General features: G+C 46.7%; 1 protein-coding gene across 8 annotated transcripts in view; it reads right to left on the bottom strand.

Annotated features, from left to right (window-relative positions):
• Positions 1-6,352, bottom strand: part of TDRD7 (tudor domain containing 7) — a 49,313-nt gene extending 42,961 nt beyond the window's left edge. For 2 of the 8 annotated variants that reach the window (XM_074933004.1, XM_074933009.1), the window contains exons 1-2: positions 6,191-6,352; positions 2,547-2,768 (exon numbers count right to left, since the gene is read on the bottom strand). In XM_074933004.1, the coding sequence (XP_074789105.1) occupies positions 2,547-2,753 (207 nt within the window). In that variant the 5' untranslated portion in view covers positions 2,754-2,768; positions 6,191-6,352. The other 6 variants (XM_074933005.1, XM_074933010.1, XM_074933012.1 and 3 more) reach the window with 6 other exon arrangements.
• Positions 6,353-19,020: the final 12,668 nt, after the last annotated feature.

The raw sequence follows: 19,020 nt of genomic DNA, 5'->3' as shown, positions 1-19,020 counted from the left end.
GTGCAACCATGCACTGCTTGTAACTGAACATGAAGCAAAGCAGGGTTCCATGAAATGACACAACCACCTGCTGCAGGTATACAGTATTACAATTTGAGTCCTCTTGAAGTGTTTTCTGTATACTGAATTAAATCATAATCCTGTGTGGAAGCTGGAGGAACACACCTATCATGTGAAGAAATAATTTTCAGCATTCAACTTTCCAATATATTCAAGGACTAAATCAGTGTTTGGTAGAAGAGGAACAGGGGACAATTTATACCATTGCCTTCCCAAAACAACCAGTATGTTCAGCATCAGTTACCTAGGCAATATTCCATCTCACACAAATCCTTTGATTTAAGGAGCATGTAACATGCAGCACCCTGAGATCAATTGGTATTTTTTACTGCCCACTTTATAGGTTTGCTTGTTGAATGTATTTCTTGTGGCATGTCTTGGACAGCTGCCCTAACAGTAAGGAAGGTCATTTTAGGACCGCCTAGCCTGCAGCCAGGATCATCAGCTGCTAGCAGACCTCTGCATGTGTTAGTGTGTCTTGCTTTCCTTTAATCCCTTTGGAAACAGTGGCACAGGAAGATACAAGGGTCTTGGCAGCATTTTCAGAGGTCAGAGTACTCCCAGAGCCAGGAAGAGAGGGACTGGTTGACTGTGTGTTCTTGCAGCAGGCTTGTCTGGACTCTGAGCTATGCTGTCAGCTTATAATGAAGCTCAAATATTCTGGAGAGATGTGAATGAAGAGCAACGCATTATACTGAAGTATTGCCCAAGTCCTGTATCAGAAAAGCAGTGGGAGCAGTCCCAGGTAGTTACCAGCCCATACCAGTGCATAACCGCACCTCCCACCCTCTGCTCAGTGTCTTCCCTGGGGACACTCTGAACAGCAGAAACAGGAGGGTCATCAAAAAGCAACGTGGGCTCAGTCTTTGCATCTCTCCTGCCTTCCAGGTGCTCTCAGAGTGCCCACTCTCAGTTGCTTCAGTCATGCAAAGCATAGTTGGCACTCCTAAACCAAACCAACTCCTGCTCAATTACCTCAAGACTCCTGTTTAGTAGCTTTCTCCTTTTTCACCTCCTAAAGCCACATTCCATTCACTCCTTACAGCTGCCACAGAGAAGGCACCACCTCTAGTGCTATCCAAGAGTCCACAAGGCTCTCAGCACACATCATATGAGAGGATAAGCAAGGCTCTCAAGGAAATGGAAGGATACCATACCAGATTACACCCTGCAAGGCCCTAGTTAGAAACAGATGGATATCTGCCAGAGCCACCATGATGAAGGAGCATTAAACTGCAGCATCACAGATGTTCCCAGAGGTATTGCATTCCTGTTACTGCTGTAGCTGTAGCAAGCAAAAAAGACCCCCAAACTCGGCTACCTACTGCAAAAGGGCAAATTCTGATGGCTGTAAAAATGCAGCAAGGGACCTTCTTGCTTAAAACCAGCCACATTTCCAGACACCAGCACAAAACTCAGGACACCTCTCATCACACTCCTCACAGCTAACCAGGAAGACCTAGCTCTGAGCTCCCAGATGCCGACCCAATCAGCTGAGCCAAAAAGGGACCTTGGCCTTAAGTGCTGTCTCTCCAGACCTGCTGTGACAGCCATACATTGTGGCATACATCTGCTAGCTTTCTCCTCTCCTACAGTCTACACTGACTTCAGGCACCCAGACATGGCTCCAACAAGGGACAGGCTTCAAGCTCTCCACTCAAAGAGATCATCTACAAGTCATGCAGCTGTACCAACCATCAAGACAATGCCTTCTGACTCAAAACCAGGAACTCCACACTATTGGACAAGGAGGTTTTTGGTCCTGGCAAGCCGCTTCCAAGCTGGCAGCCACCAGGAGACACAGGCTAGCGGAACAAGGTCAAGGAGTAAGGGAAAACTCTCCCATCACACTAATATTCTCTGCTCCACCTTCTCCTTGACTTCTGCGCTGACTACTTGTCCCTTGCACACTCATTAAGCTGAGACATTGTGACTTCTGCATCAAGGCACCTAACTTGCACGGGCTCTACCTCACCTTGGCAAGTCTTCACAGTCCTTCAACTCAATCCAAACAAGACTGCTAAGCCTAAAGCAAGCACTGTAAGGCTTATAAGCAACAGCACCCACAACAGTTTCGCTGTAGGAAAGATGACGCTAAACCCCACCCTGAAGAGATGATCAAGACACACACACACAAGTTAACCTTCTTTAAGGTCAATCCACCAATATCCTTCCAGAGTTAGAAATGCTGAGACAGGGACCAGAGGCCTACAGTCACACAAACTGTCTTTCCAGACAGAACTCCTGTTTCTGGGAAAATGCCCTGAAACCTTCCACCTCTTGAAAACGCAACTTCACGGTCTACATGCAGAGGCAGGAAAGTAACGGGCATGTGGTCTATACTACAGCTTCCACTTCTCCCAACATTAGTGCACCACACACATGCTACAGTACTCAGAAATCCATGGCACAGACAGAGGTAAACTCATGAACCATGCATGCTTTACAAATACAATAACCATTTCTGAACTGTGACTGATTCTTACCTCTCCCATTTTGTTCCCTTCCATTCTGACCACTCCTGGGATGCTCTCCAAGTAGCTTTCCAGTGTGCCATGTCCTAGGTGCCTGAAGGGAATCCACTCGCCAGTCAGAGATTTGTATTCACCTTGAAGCTCTGACAAAGGTAGGCCATTTTTAAAAGCATGAAGAACAGCTCGCAGTGTTTTTGCAATAAGTTCAGGCTCCTGCATCTTCACCTATACCCCCTTCACCCCAAAAGAAAAATTAAAAAAGCATTTTTACATACACAGGCTAAAAACACCAGCTTTTACTAGTCAACCTCCCTCTCCAAACAAACAAGGATTCAGCGGCTCAGTGGCTCATCTTTGGAGACTTCGATACTTCTGGGTACACTCAGGTACCTGGTCCTGCCAACCAAGCATAAGGTGGTATGAAATACAAAGGGCATGACACAGTCGAAAGAAGCAGCTAAAGTAGCACAGCAGCTCCTGTGCACAGGCTGGCCCTGCCATCCAACCACCACAGACCACCTGGCCAGAATAGGGACAGGACTGCCAGGCAATCGGCCCACATGTGAGGCCAGGACTTCCACCAGAAGCAGGCACGACCCCTTGCCCTCCAAGCCCAACGTTGGTACCCAGCGCCCCCTCCCATCCTGCCCCACAGTGACACCGGTTAGCTCACAGCTGCATCTTCCTCACACAAACCTGCACCCGTGCACCAATGCCCACGGGGCACATGTCAGCTCCTCCATGAAAATCCCATGCACCCAGGCCACACCACATCTTACCCACAGACACATGACGCCTCAACTCCACAGACCCCTCTTCAAACAGAAAACCCAACAGAAATGAAACCTGCTCCCTGCTTGCGGGCAGCTGCACAAAGCAAGGCACGCTGCAGAGCCAGTGCCAACACTGCCCCATCACACTGCCAGGTGACCACCCTATCCAGAGAAACGTTCGCCCACCCTTGAGGTGCTGGTAAAGGCTCAGGCAGTCCACTGCTTCACCTGTAACAGCACCTTTCCTGATGCCACAGGCTGCTAGAACACTGACAGGACACTTCAGAAAAAGACTTACCTGCCAGCAAGAGCTCCTGCCCGGGAAGGCCAGGCAGCGCAGGAGGCGGTTTCAAAGAGGGTGCCAGAGCTACCTAAAGCCCTTCCACTCCTCCCAGCTCACAGGTGTGTGCACATGTAGGGCTCCTCCAGGGCCACCAACTACACTCATGAAATGGTGGGGAGCTCCAGTGCTGCTGGGCAGACTCTGCGCTCTCGGACAGGCATCCTCCTCGCAGGCAGAGGCAGTCTCGCATGAAAAACCTGCCCGCCATGATCGCTGACCAAAGCCAGACAGAGCTCTCACATGACCCAGGACCAACCCTGATCTCAAAGCATGTGCTGCACAAAGGCTCAAGCCTTGGCACCGAGGACGCTTGTATGCTTGAAACACCTCATCTTAACCCTCTAGCAACTAACATGTGACACCAGCAGTCAGGGGTTTGAGAGAAGGCAGTGGTACTCTGCTCAAGCCTCTTCAGCTCAAGATAAAACAAGAGTCCCTCACCTCCAAGCACACAGAGGCAAGCAACTGCCACTTGTGTACCTGTGCACTGCTCTCCAAATGGCAGCAGCACCAGGCAGCTGCTTGAACCCACAGCACTGCTACGTGTGACACCATGTAAAGTTAATCTGCTCTTTGCAGAATCAGCCCCTCTCCCCTCATGGTTTCCCTTTATTAAAAGAAATCATCCTGAGCAACAGGCTAAGTCCAAAAGGAAGAGAATCCCAACCCTCAGCACATTTCAGACACTGTGCCACACATTTCAGTCCACACATGAACACTAACCCTGTCCCTGCCTTCCTGAACCCAAGTTCACAACAGCCCAACTCAGGTGCTGGGTAAGGAGACACAGCATTAATTCCTGTTCTTCACCGTTCCTTGAACAGTTTTGCTTTATGCACACACAGCACTAACTTGTCTGTGTCTCTCTGATTCTTACACACAGGTACACCCACACACCTACACCTATACAGACAGCCCTGCATATACCTGTGTTTACACATGCATGGTTCCTTACCCCAGCAATTCCTGCCTTTGTCGGTCCAGTGTGTTTCACGGACTGATCCTGGAACAACCTCTACCACACCTACCTTCACAGCACGCCCTGCCCAACTACAGGCCACAGTATTACTGCGCCCAGAAAGAGAAGCACACATTGAACACATGCACTTGCACACCTCCAGACAGCCATGGGCAGCAGCCACGCTAGGCATCTGGAACCTTCCCTCGTCCTTGCAGAGACAGAAGCTGGTGAACACAGCTTCACAGCATGCCCCCCAAAGAGTGAGAAGAGGTGGTGGTCACCTGCCAGAAGGAAAAGATCCAGGAAGTTTGTATCTTCTTTGGACCCACTCAGTGTGTAACAGGGACATCATGTGCTGGACAAATGCATAAGCGGTTTAAAGTTTCAATTGTATTAAAAGAACAAACACCTAAACACTGCATTTTGTTTGCAGTTGTGTTCCAAGGCACATACATGCAAGAGTCATGGAAAAGGCAATAAGAAGCATTACTGGGCCCTTTCTCCCTTTCTTTTAAATAATATACCCAAATCCTTATTATTTTGTTAATATGGCTCTTGAAAGTCCTCTTACCTGACCTATCTGAATAACTTACTGCTCAGGAGAAATTAACACAATATCCATTACAGCTGGGCAAAGAGTGATAATGAATAGAACGTACAATAACCTGGGAAGGCAGTCTCAAGAGCTGATTCAAAAGATGAAACTTCAACAGAAAAAGAAATGGGGCAGGGACATGAGGGGATAACAGCAAGCCACCATCAGATAGCTCTGCAGTACACCAATACAAAGGAACTGAGGTAGATCAGAAATAGCAAACAGGGTACCGTAAAATATATCCTCCTAAATTGCCTTATGAGGAACAGTCATGAGGACAATTCACTTAAACAAGATGACAGACACTAGGGTACAAAGGTTAAACTGAATGCAGTCTTCAACTTACACCTGAACAACTTTCCCATTCCTATAGGTAGCAACAATGCAGAAGATTTGCAGTGCAGCAGTGGTGACAGTAAGTAACACACCGATACATTAGCAGAAAACTACATAGGTCAGAGTGGCTTCTGAGGCTTTCTTAAAACTTTTCGTGGTCAGCTGCTGTAAGGTTATGTCATTCTACTGTTATGCCATTCACCCAGCAGCTTAGTCTCCGGACAGGAGGACATTTCCCTGGAAACACAGCCCGAGGAGCCTCTACCAGTAAGTCAGGGCACATCGCTCAAATCAGTCTTCTCTAGCATCTGAACAGAAACTTTTTTCAGTAACGGATAACTAGAGTTCAGTTGCAAAACTGACTCCGTGCCGCAGATTATTACTCAGGCTAACAGAAAAAGGAAGTGAGGATAGTTTTCCTGCTGAGAAGGATGAACTCCCCAACAGCCACGCAACCCTGCAGAACACAAGTCTCCTCTGAAGACAGAAAGTAGTCACTAACCCGCTGAAGTCCGGACACTTCCTCCGTCACAACGGAGCCACTGAGGAGAAGCAACCTCCCGCGGACAGGCAGAGCCTGCCCCACCGCCCTGCCTCTCCCCCAGCCCCTGAGGGCTGACGCCCGGCGGGGCTCCGCCGTTTCCTTACCACCACCTCAACCCAGGGGCTTTCAGACACCAGCCAAAGTCTCTTCCCCTGTCGTCGCCGCCGCGGGCCGAGCCGGAGACGGGCCGAGCGCCGCCGCCTCCCGGTGACGGGTAGGCGCAGCAAACCGTCCGCTCCGCTCCCCTCCCCTCCCGCCGAGAAGGGGCCGCGCGGCCCCACCCAGCCCCGCCCGCTCGCTCCCGCCGCCGCCGCCAACCGCGCGGCACCTGCCGCGCCCCGCCCCGAGCCGCCGGCTGCGCATGCGCGGGCCGGCAGAGCTGCCGCCGTTGGTGCGCCCGGGCCGGCTGGCGGCGCGTGCGCGCCCCCCGCCTCCGGTGGGACGGGGGAGCCGCCGTGGGGCTGCCGCGGGGCTCCGGGGCGCGCCGTGGGGGCCCCTGCCCCGCCCGTGCCGCCGCAGTTCGGCGTGGCCTCCTCCGTGGGGCTGGTGACACCGCAGTCCCGTTACGAGACAGCAGCTAAAAGCGCCTTCCTGAGGGAGAGACCGGGGAACGACAGTCAAGTGCATCTATTCTACAGAGAACGAAGGTTTTAAATGAGCTCACTTGATTGCCTCGATTTCTGAGTGCTGAAAATTTAATTCTGTAGTTGGGAGTTCTCAGTTGGCACCTGTACAAAAGCACTGCACTGGGGCACCCTCCATCGAGGAGGGGCTGGAGGCTGGTGGGTGTCTGGGCGTCATCGGGGTCTTGTCTGCACTGCCCCGGGCCTGCAGCTCCCTCTCAGCAGGGCTGTGCTTCCTCAGCCTGCACCCCGGCAGCTGCTGAGACCCAGATGCTGTGTGTCTGTGTCAGCAACGCTGCATACTGGAAACCTTTAGATCCCGCAGGTTCGGCTTTTGTTGAGTCCAGCAGTGTTCCAGCCGCGTGGCGTGGCTGATCGGCCCCACACAGAGGGGCGGAAGATGGTCACCAGCCGTATGCCATCGGGCCTTTCGAAGCTGGCCTCGTGAAGCCGGCTCCATCGCCCACTGCCAGCGATGGAGGGCCCCCCACCATCCTGCCGTCAGGGGGCCCTGACACCCTGCAGCTTACCTACAGTAGCGTTCTCTTCCTGCAAATGTCATCCACCTCTGAAAGCCAGACCGGAGGCAACATCGGGTCAAGCTGCATGATGGCAGAGCGACTGGAGGGCTGCCAAAGCCAAGCCAGAGGCTGGCCCCGCAGAGGGAGACTGCAGGGGCACCTGCTGGGGCAGAGGTAAAGATGCAGAACCTCACCTGGGGTGTGCCTGCAAAGGGCTTCCAGTAGTGACTACCACCAAGATTTGGTGACAGCTGCCTTCTGCCACAGCAATGACAGCCTCCAGAGACTGCTTTCTGTCAGAGTCCAGTATTCTCTGACCAGGCTTTCTTAGATACTCCACACATGGACTGTCCAATGTTTAAAACAAAGTTTATTCATTTAAGGCTATTTAATTTACAATGGTTTTCCATTTAGTAGGGTGATACAGCAATCACAGTATAAATGCACACTACATTTTGCAGACTATTGCATTTCCAATATACTGTGGAATTACAATGTAGTTGTGAATCTCATTACTGGTCTCTAGAACATGCTCATTGTCACCACGCTGACTGTCCCTAATTGGCAGGAAGGGATATGTGGGTTGCAGCCAGCTCAAGCCTGGAGCTCTCTCTTAAGAGGTCCTTTGTTCATTGTTTTTGACTTGTATTTATTGTTGGGATGAGACACATACACACTCCCTATGCTGGTCTGCTTGAGGTTATTGCCATGGAGTCTGCAATGTGAAGTCAGTGTCCCATCTCTTCCCACTTCATGCCTGTACTCTCTGCTTCTTGCTAATAACTTCTCCAGGCCTTCAGTATCATGTCAGGCCTGTATTTCTCACACTGTGTCATTGTGCTAAGTGCTGCAAATACCTCATTCAACATAGAGCAAGTGCTTCCAACTATTCTTGTTACAAAATTATAGTTACACTAATCAAAAGGAAAAATAAAAGAAACAGACATACCAGTTATAAATTTAGCTGTTGCAGCTAACACAAGTAAAACAAATTTGAAGGCAGGACAAGAAACGTTCACACAGAGCAAACCTCATAGTGCCCGCCTTGAGGCCTTGTAAACACAGTATAAAGTTGAGCCATTACTTCTTTTAAGGGCATCACATAACTCATATAAAACACAAAACTATTATACTTGCTTTGCTAAATTACTTTGATAAGGTGTACAGCCAAGTTGAGAACTCTTGCAGCTAAAGAGACCTAAACGGGTGGGGAAAATAGTTCTTCCCTTGTCACCCTCTGGGTCTGGTGGAGCGAGCCCATACGTACATGGAACTTGAAGGTACTGCCACTGTGGAGTGAGGTCCTTCTGGCAGGACACACAGCTCAGCTTCTCAGACTTGTCTGAGAGTTTTTGGTATTTGCACTGGTCCAACTCTTAGTCATAGATGGAGTCACAGCAGGCAAAATCTTGTGCTGAGAGTGACAGGGCTCTGCAGAAAAGTGTAAAACAATAAGCTAAATAGCTCTTACAGTTACCTGCATATTTTTTTTTTTTAAAGTTTATATTGATTGGAGTCATAGAGTCATAGCATTAAACACACCTAATGCATATGCAAGCTGTGTGGTTTTAACAATAAGCATACCCTAAAACTAGTTAAGGGTATACTGTTCTGCTTAAAATCTGCATTTCCTTAGGCCAGGGACAGACAGTTATACAACTGTTCTTTATGCTTAGCTGATTCATACAGTCTGTCTGAAACAAAGGCATCCTCTGGTTCCCTCTGGTATTGAAATAAGTTTGGCTTCTTTTGCAACTTGTGGTCAATCACTCCACTATTGTCCCCTAAGCCACAAGGACATGGAGCCTCTCCTTAACTCCTCAGAGCATGCCTCCTCTGCCTGTGTGTGGTGTGGGGCAAAGGGGTCCTTGAACCGGTCACAGCCCTGTGACTGCAGCAGGAACTGGGAGCTTCTTTGGAGCTCACCAGATACTAGCAACTCTCCTGAAGCCTGCTGTCCTGATGAACATGAGGAGATATGAACTGGACAACCAAGCCACTGCTGGGGACACATAGCTCCTTCGTGAGTCTCACCAAGCAGCTCCTCCATGAGCTTATCAGCTTTGCCCAGTCCTCATGCAGGACGGATGCCTACAACCGCATGTGCTCTTGGTAAGCATGAAGAAAGCTTCCCCCTTGGTCTCAGTGAGCCTGGCAGCAGCCACAGTGGTGACCACAGCTCTAGCAACAGCCCCAAATCCATCCTGGACCAGTAGCCCTTGGATCCCTGGGCACAAGGAGCTTCCCAGCACTTCATACACCATCACCCATAAGGTTCCTGCAGTGTCATCGTTTCCCCATCACCTGTGGGGAGGCTCTGTTGATGGAGTGTGTCCAGCATGTCCATATGTCCAGCTGGAGCTATGATAAAGCAAGTAGGGTCTTCTTTCCACACTCCTCATGGCAAAGGAGACGAGCTGGAGCTGTTGTAGGTGCTCCCCCACTGCTCCTGGAAGGAGATAGAGCCATGGGGGAGGCCAAGGGAGCACATGGCTGGTTGATGTGCCAGGGGCTGCAGCCAAACCTGCTCTGGCTCCCAGCAGGAGCAGGCAGTGCTCACCTGGAGTCCCCACCTGCCCAGAAGGAGGGCAAGCAGCTCTGAGGCTTGTTCCCACCATGGCAAGAGGTAGTTGTGACTCCAGTACTGGGAAGGAGTGTGAGATCAAAGCCATAGTGTCAGCAAGATGGTCAGAAACCAGAGACAGGAGCAGGCAGAGGAGCCAAAGAAAAGGGCAGAGGAGGAGGTTGTGACACTGGTAAGTAACAAAAAAGCCAAAGAGGCTTTGAATGTTGTGAGAGGTCAGCAAATCCCAATGCTGCAGAAGGACTACAGCAAGAGCACCTGAAGGAACAAAGACAGAAACTACTAATCTGAAAGGAACAGTGCTCAAAGCAAGGCCAGGAGGTGGGAGTGAGTGAACACACTGATGGGTATTAGATGCTCAGGGCATGGGGTCAGGGACAGAAGACATAGGCCCATGTGCAGAAAAGAGTGAAGGAGCACCTGTTGTCTTGTTTCCCTAGACAGTGAAAGGTCTATGTTTTGCACCCCAAAACCTTCTTTCTCATGTGGTCTTCAAAATGTCTGTGCATAGGAATTGGCCTGAACTAGGTGTCTGCAGGGTGCTGCTCAACCCTGCCCTTACCTGTCTAGTCAGGACTTCCTCTCATTCTTTTTCTCTCTCTCTCTCCTGCAACTTGGTCCTAAAGTCCAAATAAAACCTTAAATGTGAAAGTGTTTCTTAAATGTGAAATAATTGTTTTCTGTTTCTTCTGGGCATGTCTACACAGTTATGGTAGTGAAGCCCTGGGCACACAGAGCAGAAGCGTAACACTTTCACCACATGTTCCTAAGCCTTTGCTGTAAGATGACCACAATATGGAGACTAACCTGGTCAGACTGATGATGCTTGCAGCATGCAAACCTGAACAGCTGAGAGACAGGTTAGGAAGTTGCTCCTGGACATTCCTCAGCTGTTGGTGAGCGATGCACAGAGACGAGAAGGCTTGCCTTCAGCCTGGTCTGAACCTCACTCTGGTGACTGGCATAGTGAGAACTGGGCAGGGGCAGCTTTCTGAGCTGTCTTGCTCTACTGATCTCTGAGAACACACCTGTTTGTACAAGTCCCCAGGCTATGCAGCACAGTCTTGCTGCGGACCAAGCCTAACACAAGGAGCAAATACAGGCAGTTACTTGCCTACACAATCACTTGGTTAGACTCAGTATGTTCTTTAGCCCTGGGCAGGCAGCTAACAAGCAGTGAAAACTTGCAGGAGACCTCATCATGCTGGGTAATATCAAGCACTTAAGATACAGGTGGCTCTGTATTTGCCCACAACTTTAAAAGTCTTGCACATTTTCAATAACCACACACACAAAAAAAATCAATAAATGCCCAAAGGTTAAGGTAGGGTTTGGTTTGCAAAGGCTGCTGCCTGGCCCTCTGCCAATCTGAGCAGATGAATGGACATATTCAGCCAGAGGACAGTCTCTTGCAGGCTTCAATTTCCAGCACTGTGAGACAAAAGCCTAGACCAAACAAATTTCACAACACTGACCTTATATACCTTGGTAATCAGGTACACCACCAGTATCAGGTCTGGCAGGAAGTTTCTACTGTGGGAAAGGCACTCAACGGAGCTGTGGGAGCAGCTGCTTCTCTCAGCTTCCTAAGCCCACAGTGGCTATGGTTCACTGAAGTGCACAGGACTAAAACCTGCACCTACAGCAAAACCACTGACAAAAATTGCTGTCAGTGACAGTGCAGTGCTAGGTATGTCATTTCCCTTAATGCTGCAGTGTTTATGAGATCCTCTTGAATATCTCAGCATGGGGCAAATGGCAGGCAGATGCAGAAGAGGACTTTAAATGCTTTGTACCATTGAAGCTTTAATGCCAAGTTGAGACTTACGCATTCATCCAACACATGATGTTGCCACAAGTGGGTCTAAGAAATATGGATTTCCTGAGTCTGTCCTTCTAGCAGGTGACTGCCACCTCCTCTCACTCTTTGAAGCTCTGTTCACCACCTGCTAAGTCTCTAAAAGGACAAGGGAAGGATCCAAATATCCAGTGTGGCTACTGAACTCCTGTGAGCTGAGGGGGGTGGGAGGGCTTCGAGTAGCTCCGGCACCCGTTTTGAAACCAGCTCTTGCACTGCCCAGCCTTCCCAGGCAGGAACACTTGCTGGCAGGTTTCTGCCACCATTTTGTGGGAGGGAGTGTCATGGATGAAAGTATTGACCAGTAGTGATTTAGTAAGGGATATAGATTTATTAATAACTACAGCAATTTATCATTACAAAATAATTCAGAAATGTTGAAAGAAAAGCAACTTATTTACAGACTCTAAAATTACAAGATTCACACTAACTTACTTAACAGTACCTTAGTTTATACTTATATACATGCACCTACACAAAACATACAAACACACACACAGAAACAAAAGTATTTGGATCCAGTAGACACACCAATAAACAGAGAAAGAACAGGTGAAAGAGAAGCTAGCTCAAAGAAAATTTCCCTCTTCTCAAGTTTAGAGCAAATGCCGTGGCAGTCCTCAACGGGCGATAACTGAGACCTGATTGGGTTGACTTCGCCCTGGCCTTCCGTCAGCTCTGGCAGCAGATGGCACCGTAAGGGTTTTGGTACCTGAGAGGCGTCCCAGCTCAGGGGAGATGCTGGTCACAGGCCGCTGCAATCCAGGAGAGCTCAAAGGGCCTCCCTTGTGGGCGCAGTTTATAGGGTCCAAGATAACCGACTTCTGTCAGATACCTTCTGGTGCTTTACAGCAGTTGCACATGAACCTGACGAATGTGCAACTCTGTTATTGTTCCCATTTGACCCCATCCCAGGCACAGGTGTGCCAGGCCCTTAGGAGATGGTGGGCTGTTATAACCATTTCCGAGCAATCTGAGGGGCAGGAGTCAGGCTCCTTAAGGGTGCCCTTGACTTTAGCAGTCTTTATCTCCACAGACTGGTGTATAGCTTGGGGAGATGTGGGTGGAATCACACCTAGCAACAAGCAGCCCAACAAGGAGGGGCGGGGAGGGGTGAGAATTGCACCACCACAATCCACCTCATGACTAAATTCAATTTATCTTGTCCATAGAGTGGCAGTGTGGTTGCCTCTTGCCTCTATGTCTATAAACAGAGAATACCATAATCCAATTGCAATTGAAGGAAATTTTGTATTTGATTAGCTTATATTAAAAAAAAAATAGGGAAGTATACACACAGGGATACTTTTGTAACTGAGTAATCCGTCCTAACATCCTCTAAATCTTAATATACAATACTATTATAAGCAGTAAACATATTAAAATTAGAATTAGGAAAATTAGACTGAGTGAAACAAGGAATTAAACAGTCTTGTTGCTGTTGGTGACCATCCATATAAGCTTTCCCACCATGGATGTTCTCCATCCTTTTGACTTTCGTTAGCACTTGATGTATTTCTTTTATATCATGCTAGACTGTGATAAGAGTCTTTTGTCAGATTTTAAAGAGTAGGCACAATTCTGCAAAGATTCTCATATTAAAGATTGGGGATTGTTTTACAGTGCTACTGGTGGGCTTGCTGGATGTGGTGTTCCCACAATGTCATTGGTGGAGTTGGTCATTTCTGAAAAGGAAAGAAAAGAGAACTGTCTTGGGGGGGGGGGGGGGCTGAATCCCCTTAGGTTGCAGGATAAATCCATCTATTACTGATTTTATATTTTACTCCGTTATTCTGAATAGCATCCCATGCTAGAAAAAGGGGGGGGGGACATCTAAAATTGGTGAAGGTTTAAATGGTTGTTATAACGCTAGTAGGTTGAGTATTAATAGGCATTGGTAATTTAGAAACTTTTGTGTATCCTTCAGCCAATCACATTTCATCTGTCACACCCACTAGATAGGTAAACCATTTCCTAATTGTAGGGTTTTGTGCAATTCCCTCTGGGAGAGTGTTTTGCTGATTAAGGATACCAATTAAATTCAGTCACCAGAGTGAAAAGAGTAGTAACAGAATAATATAGAAAACATACAATAAGAGACAGAATATTGCACTTGAAGCAAACAAACAGGAAAATACAGGGTAATGCATCAAATCATTACTACCAGAGAAAGAGAAGAGTGATTAAGAAAGATCCATCACCACTTGCACATCACCACCATCCACCCCGCAGTGGCTGGGCAGCCCCGGTCACAGCGAGGGTTTGCAGAGCCTGTCCCGGCAAGGGGGAAATCCTACGCGGTGCCTCCACCCGTAGGTGAGGCTGCCAGAGTCACGGCAAAGGGGCCCAGACTATAGACCAGAGATCGACAGGGCAGAACAGCTGGCACCTTTGCTTTGAGCAAAAATATCTGGTTTCAGTCTCACATTAGATTCCCCCAGAGCCTGACCAGGGCTCAAGGGAGAAGCAAAGGGAGTTTCCCTGCTTATCTAATTGGATTATGCGCAAGGTGACACATAAGGTCACAGTGCCGGACAACTGCCTCCATGACCCTGTTATTTTATCCACACACAGAGAAAGATAAAAGATACATTCAAGATAGCTACATCTTCCATACATATTACACTAATGATTACACACCAAGTTGGCAGTTTCGGTTCAGGGCCTGTTGCTCAGGCTTCAACACTTCCACCTTTTCCATCAGAATAGGTGGTTTGTTATAACTCAGTATAATACCTATTAGCACAGTGTGGTTATCAGTTATAAAATGTACAGGATTCATCTATAGGTCAACTCTGGCTTGGGCCAGTTGTCCAAGCCTTAGCACTTCAGGGAGCAGTCCCCTTTAGTATTGTGTCTAATTAAAGGGACCTCTAGTCTGGACAGCTTGTTGTTTACTCGTTTTCTTAACTTGTTTAGTTGCACGGACTAAAGAAAAAAGACCCTTTCCTCACTCTGAATATCTTTGTTTTGTCTCTTTAAATGCAGTTGAGCTAAACAGTAAAGGTCTCTTTGGTCTGTCAGGACCAAATTGAAATAAATTACAGTAAGTGCCATGTTCTGCAAAACCCCGTTCTGCTATAATAGGGCTACGAGGATGGACAGGTCCTAGGGATTGGTATGTTTTTAATTCCAGTATCAGAGTTTTAATTGCTTCTTCGTGTTCTGAATCCCATCTCCACGATTTTCCTTTTTGTAAAAGTGAATGCAGTGGACAGGCAATGATGGAGAATCCAGGTACATGTTTTCTCCAATATCCTAAAGTAGCCATTAGCTGTTGTAATTTTTTTTTCTAGATTGGGGCATTTCTGATTGCTCCATTTTATTTAGAGTATCTGGTGGAATTGCTGCACTTTCAGCAATCCACTAAGTGACCATAAATTTCACTTCTTTACTTGGTCCCTGACATTTTTCGGTGGTGCTTCAATTTTTGCTTCATGCCATGTTTGCCAAACTGCTGCTGCCATTTCTCCCACCTTGTTAGGAGAGGGTCCTCCAATTAGAATATCGTCTCTATGTTACTGATTTTGCTATCAACTGAAATTAAGTTATGTTTGATTTTAATATGAGTATAGTATTATATTTTGTGTACTGTAAATCCTAAAGGAGTTGTCTGTACTAATATTCTTTTCATTCTTAATTCATTCAGGTTTTTTCTAGTGATTTTAATGTATTGTTGAATTGTCATGTCTTCTATTAATGGATGCTCTAAAAGCATACCTTGGGAATATGGTGTCTCATAAGGTGAGACCCCTGTCTCTGAATTTGGCATTGTTCTAATATGGAGTAAGGCTAAGGGTAAGCATTTAGTCCGTCAGAGTTTAGTTTCTGTCATTAATTTAGATAGCTGTTGTTTCAAGGTCTGATTCATTCGCTCTACCCGCCCAGAACTTTGTGGATGCCACCGAGTGTGATATTCCAAAGTAATGCCCTGAGCTTCTGTAACCAACTTTATGATTTTAAATGTGAAATGAGTACCTTGATCTGAATCAAATGCTTTTACAATTCCAAATTGTGGTATAATTTGTTCCAGTAATATTTTAGCTACTGATTGAGCTGTCGCTCTGGTGGTTATAAACAACTGAAAAGGCCTTTTAACATCTGGTAAACTTAACACTGGAGGCTCAGCCAACGTTTCTTTCAGTTTCTGAAATCTATTCTCATCCTTCTCAGTCCATTTCAACCTGTCAGACACTAGCTTCTCATAAGAATTTTACCTTTTCACTTTATCCCTCTATCCATTGTCGGCAGTAGCCTAATTGTGATGGTTTGACTCTGGCTAAATATCAGGTATCCACCAAGTCACTCTATTACTTCCCCCCCCCCCCGCCCCCTTTCCCCTTGTTTTCTCAACAGGGCAAAGAGGGGAAAGAAGATAAACTAACCCTTGTGGGTGAAACAAAAGCAGTTTTAATATAAGCAAAATGAAGCAAAGGTCCGCGTGTGGAAGCAAAAGCCAACAGGTTTACTCTCTACTTCCCATGGACAGGCGCTGTGGGGCCTTCTCAGGAGCAGGGCTCCCATACGCGGAGTGGTTGCCTGGGAGGACCAAGGGTGACCCCACCCCCTTCCTCCTTTCTCCCAGCTTTATACTGAGCAGACGTCACACGGTCTGGAATATCCCCTTGGTCAGTTGGGGTCAGCTGTCCTGGCTGTGTCCCCTCCCAAGATCTTGCCCACCCCATCCCACTGGGGGAGGAAAAATGTCAGAAAGAGCCTTGGTGCTGTGTAAGCACTGCTCAGCAGCAGCCACAACACCAGGGTGCTGCCAACACCCTGCCAGCTCCCGGCATAAAACACAGCACCGTGAGGGCTGCTATAGGGGAAATCCAATTCCGGCTCAGCCAGACCCAGTACACTAATAATCCTAATACCTGACGAATTTATCTTTTTGTTTTGGGTGCTGATAAAGACAGTATTCCTGATAACCCTTTTAGGATCTAACTTACTTTTACCTTTACTGAGCCAGTGTCCTAAGTACTTCATTTTCCACAAATGGTAATTTAGATTTTGAAACCTTTAATCCTTTTTCTCTTACAAAGTTCAGCAGTTCTATAGTCCCCATCCTGACATCATTCTCAGTTTGTCCAGCTATTAATAAATTATCTACATATTGTAAAAGCTTTATTTTTGAGGATGGCTTGAATGTCTGCAGTAACTTTTTTAATGCCTGCCCCAAAAGGTTAGGCGATTCTTTAAACCCTTGGGGAAGCACTGTCCATCTGAGTTGTTGTTTTCTATTATTAGATGGATCTTCCCATTCAAATACAAAATAAGTCTCTGTTCCCCTCCTCCAGGGGGCAGGCCCAAAATGCATCCTTTAAGTCAATTACACTGTACCAAATATAGTTAGGGGTAGTTGGTTAAACAGCATATAGGGGTTTGCTACCACAGGGAAATGAGCCACAGTTTGCTGATTCACAGCCCTTAAATCTTCATCAATCTATAAGATTCGTCTGATTTTTAAACGGGTAGAATAGGTGTATTATGTGGAGACATATAAGGTTCCAATGTGCCTTTACTCAATAATTCGTCTGGTTTCAGCCCCTCCCGACCCTTTAGGGGAATGGGGTATTGTTTTATCTGAATTGGTGTCTCCGGATCAACTATATCAATTTTAATAGGCGTTATTTTAAGTTTTCCAATCTCTCCTTTTGTATATCAGACTTTAGGATTTATCTGTTGCTCATATTTTTCCATTAATGTATAAATTTTTATTTTTCTTGTACTATTATTTTTAATTTCAGCTTCGTAATCAAATCTCTTCCTAAAAGGTTATTTTCAGCTTTTGGTAGCAATAATAAATTCCTTATACTATACAACGTTGGGATTCTATCTTAACATTCCCGACAATTGGTACTTTAAATGGTTCTTTAGTTTCTGTTACTAGAGCAGTTTTGGTGGGGTTTTTTTGGTTTTTACTTTACATCCCATCGGAATATTTCTTACAGTTTTCTGCACCCGTATTTACTAAAAATTCCAACTGTTCTCTTTGGGGACTTAATTTTATCAAGCGCTCCTTTGACGTCTTTGTCCCCAAAAAATAGAGCTCCCAACTCCCCTATTCTTCTTTAAACATCCTTTTGTCCTGCTCCTGATTTCTACAATTCTGCTGTAAATGTCCCTTCTTTCCACAATAATAGCATGCCAATTTGTTTTCTCTAATTACTGCCCCTCTCTTTTCACCACCCAAAGCTCCTGGTAAATCCATTAGAACGGGATCTCTGAGGTTTCTCCTCTTTCCACTGAGTTTCTCTGACTGCCGCAAAAAGTATTTTCGCCTTTGCTTTCTGCTTTTCTTCGTCTCTCCTAACATACACTTTCTGTGCTTCTCTTAATAGCTTCTGGAGACTCCAGTCTTGCCAATCGTTTACTTTTTCTGATTTTTTTCTGATAGCACCTCACGAATTGGCTACGAATTGAGTTTTCAATAAAGCCTCTCCCACTGGGCGTGTCGGGTCTACCCCCGAATATATCTGTAAATTCTGTCTTAATCTTTCTAGCCAATCAGTGGGTGATTCATCTCTCCCTTGATGTTCGCTAAAAGGCTTTATTAATATTTTTCCCTCGAGGAACGGCTTCTCTAATGCCAGCCACTGTTAAATTTCTAAGGTCCCTCATATTCTGTCAACCCTGTTCTTGTTGATGATCCCAGTTAGGGCGGACACTGGGCCATTTCTGATCTGCCGGCGGCCCTGCTTGATTTTGCAGTTCCCACAAATGCATTCTGGCTTATCTAATCATTGCCTTTCCTCGGTTGTAAGGAGGACACCCATAATTGACTGCATTTTATTCCAGGTATAGATGTTAGGTCCCAGGAACTGATCGAGCCTTTCAGATACCCTTAATGGGTCTTCTAAAAGTTTTCTCATTTCTTTCTTGAATGCTCTCATGTCTCCAGTGTTAATGGGGACACTTACAACCTATTCCCCCTCCGCTTCCTCTCATAGGCACTTCCCGTAAGGGGTACAGATTGCCTCCCCAAACCTCTGCTCCATTTTCTTCTAGTTGTTTCTGCTTTTCCCGGTTACGGGTTCGACTAGCTGGTGGAGGGGAAGGAGTGCTAGGTTTCGGTTCCTCATCCTCTCAGCTTCCCTCATAAGGAGGAGGAAGATTTTCTAAACGTTCCCATTTTTCGTCTTTTAAAGTTTGTTTATCTGCATTTTTATTTTTCAACAATAGAACTTTTGATATTGTCCGGGAACCTTTCCACATATGTGCATAGTCACATTCTTCTTGATTGTAGGGTTTTTATTATTTACATAATTGTCAGTAGTTTCAAATTCCAGCCAAAATAACTGATCAGATTTGATAGGTTCTTTGGTCCATTCAACCATGCAGTATTGAA

This window comes from Athene noctua, chromosome Z (assembly GCF_965140245.1).
Source record: "Athene noctua chromosome Z, bAthNoc1.hap1.1, whole genome shotgun sequence".
NCBI lineage: Eukaryota > Metazoa > Chordata > Aves > Strigiformes > Strigidae > Athene > Athene noctua.
Note: the sequence above shows the minus strand (reverse complement) of the source record. Positions and strands in the feature narration are given on the sequence as shown.